Source organism: Callorhinchus milii, unplaced genomic scaffold, assembly GCF_018977255.1.
Source record: "Callorhinchus milii isolate IMCB2004 unplaced genomic scaffold, IMCB_Cmil_1.0 Scaffold10, whole genome shotgun sequence".
In the NCBI taxonomy this organism is placed as follows: domain Eukaryota; kingdom Metazoa; phylum Chordata; class Chondrichthyes; order Chimaeriformes; family Callorhinchidae; genus Callorhinchus; species Callorhinchus milii.
In genome coordinates, this window is record NW_024704751.1 from 22,257,562 (window position 1) to 22,262,678 (window position 5,117).

The 5,117-nt window shown below is 53.5% G+C and overlaps 1 protein-coding gene across 2 annotated transcripts in view; it reads right to left on the reverse strand.

Moving 5' to 3' along the window:
• Window positions 1-364: 364 nt before the first annotated feature.
• rragca (Ras-related GTP binding Ca) overlaps window positions 365-5,117 on the reverse strand; it is a 20,936-nt gene continuing 16,183 nt past the window's right edge. Inside the window, exons 5-6 of one of the 2 annotated variants that reach the window (XM_042338662.1) lie at window positions 2,434-2,582; window positions 365-1,025 (exon numbers count right to left, since the gene is read on the reverse strand). In XM_042338662.1, the coding sequence (XP_042194596.1) occupies window positions 877-1,025; window positions 2,434-2,582 (298 nt within the window). In that variant the 3' untranslated portion in view covers window positions 365-876. Of the gene's footprint in view, window positions 1,026-2,423; window positions 2,583-5,117 lie in introns of both variants that reach the window. The other variant, XM_042338663.1, reaches the window with a different exon arrangement.

Here is a 5,117-nt window from a genome sequence, read left to right on the forward strand (position 1 = left end):
GTGACACACAGCAGGACCCTCACAGATTAGATCATACTGCAACTCAAAGCAATCTACAATCTTCTTCCCACCTTAGAAGCAAAGCTCTTCTCAGCTAAGCATTAGTTGAACAGTGTAGTTTTTTTGGCTTGAAGCTTTTACTATGAAGGTACACTAGAAAAGAATCCAATAGTTTTGATTCCTGAAAATGAAAATGGTATTGCACTCTGCAGTAGGAACAAGACCTCCAACAGGACTGACACACCCACATTCAGGATCATTTCATGCAGTAATATTCAGGATCTGCCAGGACAAAGTTTTTTTAATAAGCAATATCCCTTACGTGGCCTGGCCATAAACCCCATGACGACACTATACATTGGTCTTTTCACAGAAGGTCACGCGATTGTTCTTTATTAAATATCAGCAATGGTGGCAGCAGCAGCACACAGTACCATAACATCCTGCCTTTCACCTGGGGTCCACAAACCAGAATAATAAAGATAAAATTATTTGAGAAAGTGGCTTGGAAGGGTATTGAACAACTCAGGCCAGCAAAAAAGGACAATGCAGTCATCAAACTTTTACGAACCAGATCAAAATGCCATAGGCTGAACCATTGTAAATATTATTTGTATATTGGGTTTAGTACTTTGCAACCTCCGTCCACAAAACTGACAGTTAGACCTCCCAGTGTAAAGACACATCTTACAGAATTGCTTAGCGTTAATCCACNAAAAAAGTTCAATACACAATGTTCTTCTCATCAAGAGAAAGAGCCCACTCTAGGCTTTTAATGCAAGTCTGGTCATGTTCCGTTTGAATTTCCTCATCTGCTCTGTCAGCAGCTCTGGATCACAGGAAGGTTGGCAAAGTCATGCTTATCCCATATCTGGGCTACACAACAGCTCTAGGTGCACCATTGTGAGTCACTGTCTTCATGTTCTGCATATTCATGTGGCTGTTTGGTCTGTGAGCACTCACTCCCACCTCAAATACTTCATGGATGGCTTTGCGAAAACAGTGGAAATTGTAGTCTATCAAACCTGTGAACAGGGAACATGATTCACTAATAAAAGTTTACTTTTTTTGCCTTCCACTCCTGCCCCTTTTCTGCGTCACAAACTCACAATCCCAGAAGCAGGCAGCAAGTTTTGCCTAACTATACAAGCAAGTCATAAAAAGGTAAAACATTTAATTGAAATTGCTGTGAAATTTGGTGTTCATAAGGCATTTTTCTTCACTAAAAATAAGGAACATTCAATGCATTCAACATCCAATGTTAAGAAATAATTTAATGGTAAGTGGAGCTACCATTCTCTTTAAAGTTCTGAATTATAAGACCACATACTGTGTTGCAAGACTTGCAGAGATCTCAAGCAAGAAATTCAAACAAGACTCAGACAGTATTGACCCCAGTTGTGAGCATATTTGAAGTTCAAGAATTAAATTTCTCTAACATTGAAATACCAGACAAGTTCCTGGCAGTTAAGTTTCCCGATTGATCAGTTTTCTTGGCAAGACTACAAATGGACATGACACAGATCAGGTCCTTCTTCCGTCATTTTACATCACCAGCTGAAGCATTCCATTGGAACCCACATTAAGCATGTTCACATTTTGGGCCGAATGGTCTCCTTTTGTGCTGTATAATCCAATGATTCTATGACTTTCCAATTACTCAGCAATGAGGCCTGTGTAAAATTTGCATTAAAAGCCTATCTAAACGTCTAGACACATAAATGCAAACCAAATTGTTCAAGAAATTCTCGGCTGACAAGTGAGCCCATCAATCACAAGTCAAAAATGGTTCTATTTTGTTTTTCATCACAGAAGCTGCTGGAACACATGCTATTGGCTGCACTGTTCACTGTGACAACCATGTCAATCATTATCCTCCTAGACTATCATATTCACTGAAGGAATATTAAAGGCTATGGAGAGCAAGCCGAATAGTGGGAATAGATTAGGAAGTTCATATGGAGAAAAACTGCAAGGCTGACTAAATTGATCGAATGGCCTTTTTCTGTGCTGTAACATTTTGTGATACAAATAATAGACAACCATTCTTAGGATAGACACTGAGAATTGGCAGTTTTGTTTGCAGGAACATATTTTGCCTAATTTCTCAAACTGGTTGGTGATCCTGAATTTCTATGTTTATCCATTATTATTGATCATATTTTTACTATTTGAACCACTTCTGAAAATCACTCACTGGCTTGAAGCTCTTTAACTGCAAATTGTGCAAAAACTGAGAAAATAGATTAATCATTCAGGTTGAACTCATCTTTGTATGAACAATCAGAGCGCTAAAAGCATGAAAGTTTATCTGAACTTCTAGCCACACAAATCCAACGCTCTGAGACTCTGGCTCGCATGAAGGACACTATATAAATGCAAGCTGTCGTTGATGGGAATCTCCAACCCTCAGTGAGTCTTACCGTACGTTACCTTTTCGTTCGAAGCTCTCCTCTCTCAGAATGCACACAAGAGCAAGAAACCTGGTCACTTCCTTTAGATACAAGACAGTTGTGTTGTTAAGTTTGATAATCGCCATAGACTCTTTATCATAAGCACTTCCAGTTCCATCTTCTTTAAGTCTGAAAGGTAAATCGTTTATCAGATATGCATATGCGTAAAATTAATAATGTACAATTATTCAATTTTTTAGCCTGTGCATCACCCTGGCTCAGTTGGTAGCACTCACGTTTCTGAGGCAAAAGATTGTGGGTTCAAGCCCCACATTGGGACTTGAAACTCATATAGTCTAAGCTGACGCTTCCCTGCAGTGCTGGGCTGGAGCTGGGCGGGGATGGGCTAGAGTTGGGGTTGGGACTGGGCTGGGGTCTGGAACTGGCCTGGGGGTGGAGGCTGGGGCTGGGACTGGAGCTGGGCTGGGGATGGGGCTGGGGTTGGGCTGTGGTGGGGGCTGGCCTGGGTCTGGGGTTGGGCTGGGGCTGGGCTGGGGTTGGGCTGGGCTAGGGCAAGGGTTGGGCTGGGTTTGGGCTGGGGGTTGGGCGGGGGCTGGGGCTGCGGCTGGGGTGGGGTTGGGCTGGGGGCTGGGCTAAGGGTTGGGCTTGGGCTGGGCTGGGGGCTGGGCTAGGGCTGGGGGCTGGGGTAAGGGTTGGGCTGGGGGTTGGGCTGGGGCTGGGCTGGGGTTGAGCTGGGGGCTGGGCTGGGGCTAGGCTGGTGTTGGGCTGGGGGTTGGGCTGGGGGTTGGGCTGGGGCTGGGCTGAGGGCTTGGGTTGGGCTGGTGTTGGGCTGGTGATGGGGTTGGGCTGGGGGTTGGGCTGGGGGCTGGGGTTGGGCTGGTGTTGGGCTAGGGTTTGGGCTGGGGTTGAGATGCGAGTTGGGCTGGGGGCTGGGCTGGGGCTGGTGGTTGGGCTGGGCTGGTGGCTGGGTTGGGGGCAGGCTTGGGGTTGAGCTGGGGGCTAGGGTTGGGGGCTGGTGTTGGGCTGCGGTTGGGCTGGGGGCTGGGCTGGGATGGGGGTTGGGCTGAGAGCTGGTGTTGGGGGCTGGAGTTGGGCTGGGGTCTGGGGTTGGGCTGGCGTTGGGCTGGGGGTTGGACTGGGCTGGGGGTTGGGCTGATGTTGGGCTGGAGGTTGGGCTGGGGTTGGGCTGGGCTTTTGGGCTGGTGTTGGGGCTGGTGTTGGGGTTGGGCTGGTGTTGGGGCTGGGGGTTGGGCTGGGGGTTGGGCTGGGGGCTGGGCTGGGGTTTGGGCTGGGGACTGGCAGCTGGGGTTGGGCTGGGGTTGGGCTGGGGGCTGGTGTTGGGCTGGGGGCTGGTGTTGGGCTGGGGGCTGGTGTTGGGGTTGGGCTGGGGGCTGTGGGTTTTGCTGGTGTTGGGCTGGGGTTGGACTGGGGGCTGGGCTGGGGCTGGTGGTTGGCCAGGGCTGGGGGTTGGCCTGGTGTTGGGCTGGGGTTGGGCTGGGGTTGGGCTGCGGTTTGGCCTGGCGGTTGGCCTGGGGGCTGGGTTGGGGGCAGGGCTGGTGTTGTGGTTTGGGCTGGTGTTGGGCTGGTGTTGGGCTGGGGGCTGGTGTTGGGTTGGGCTTGGGCTGGACTAAGGGTTGGGCTGGGGCTGGGGTTAGGCTGGGTTTGGACTGGGGTTGGGCTGGGGGTTGGGCTGGGGGTTGGGCTGGGGTTAGGGTTGGGCTGGGTTTGGACTGGGGTTGGGCTGGGGCTGGGCTGGGGGCTGGGCTGGTGTTGGGCTGGCCTGGGGCTGGGCTGGGAGCTGGGGGTTGGGCTGGGGAAGGGCTGGGTGCTGGGGTTGGGCTGGTGTTGGGCTGGGGGTTGGGGTTGGGGTGGGGGTTGGGCTGGGGCTGGGGGCAGGGCTGGGGGCAGGGCTGGGGGCTGGGTTTGGGGGCTGAGGTTGAGCTGGGGGCTGGGTTGGGATTGAGCCGGGGGCTAGGGTTGCGGGCTGGGGTTGGGCTGGGGCCTGGACTGGGGCTTGGGGCTGTGGGTTGTGCTGGGGTTGGGCTGGGGAATGGGTTTGGTGTTCAGCTGGTGTTGGGCTGGGGTTGGGCTGGGGACTGGTGTTGGGGGCTAGAGTTGGACTGGGGGCTGGGCTGGAGTCTGGGCTGGGGTCTGAGTTTGGGCTGGGTTGGGCTGGGGTTGGCTGGGGTTGGGCTCGAGGTTGGGTTTGGGGCAGGGCTGGGGCTGGGCTGGCTGGGCTGGGGCTGGGCTGGGGTTGAGCTGGGGTCTGGGCCTGGGCTGGGGTTGGGCTGGGGGTTGGGCTGGGGGTTGGGCTGGGGGTTGGGCTGGGGGTTGGGCTGGGGTTGGGATGCGAGTTGGGCTGGGGATTGGGCTGGGGCTTGTGGCTGGGCTGGTGGCTGGGCTAAGTGTTGGGCTGGGGTTAGGGTTAGGCTGGGTTTGGACTGGGGTTGGGCTGGGGTTTGGGCTGGGGTTGAGCTGGGGGCTGGGCTGGGGGCTGGGGTTAGGGTTGGGCTGGGTTTGGACTGGGGTTGGGCTGGGCTGGGCTGGGTTGAGCTGGGGCTAGGCTGGTGTTGCGCTGGGGGTTGGGCTGGTGTTGGGCTGGCTGGGGGCTGGGCTGGGTGCTGGGTTGGGCTGGTTTTGTGCTGGTCTTGGGCTGGGGGCTGGGGTTTGGCTGGGCTGGAGGTTGGGCTGGGGTTCGGGTGG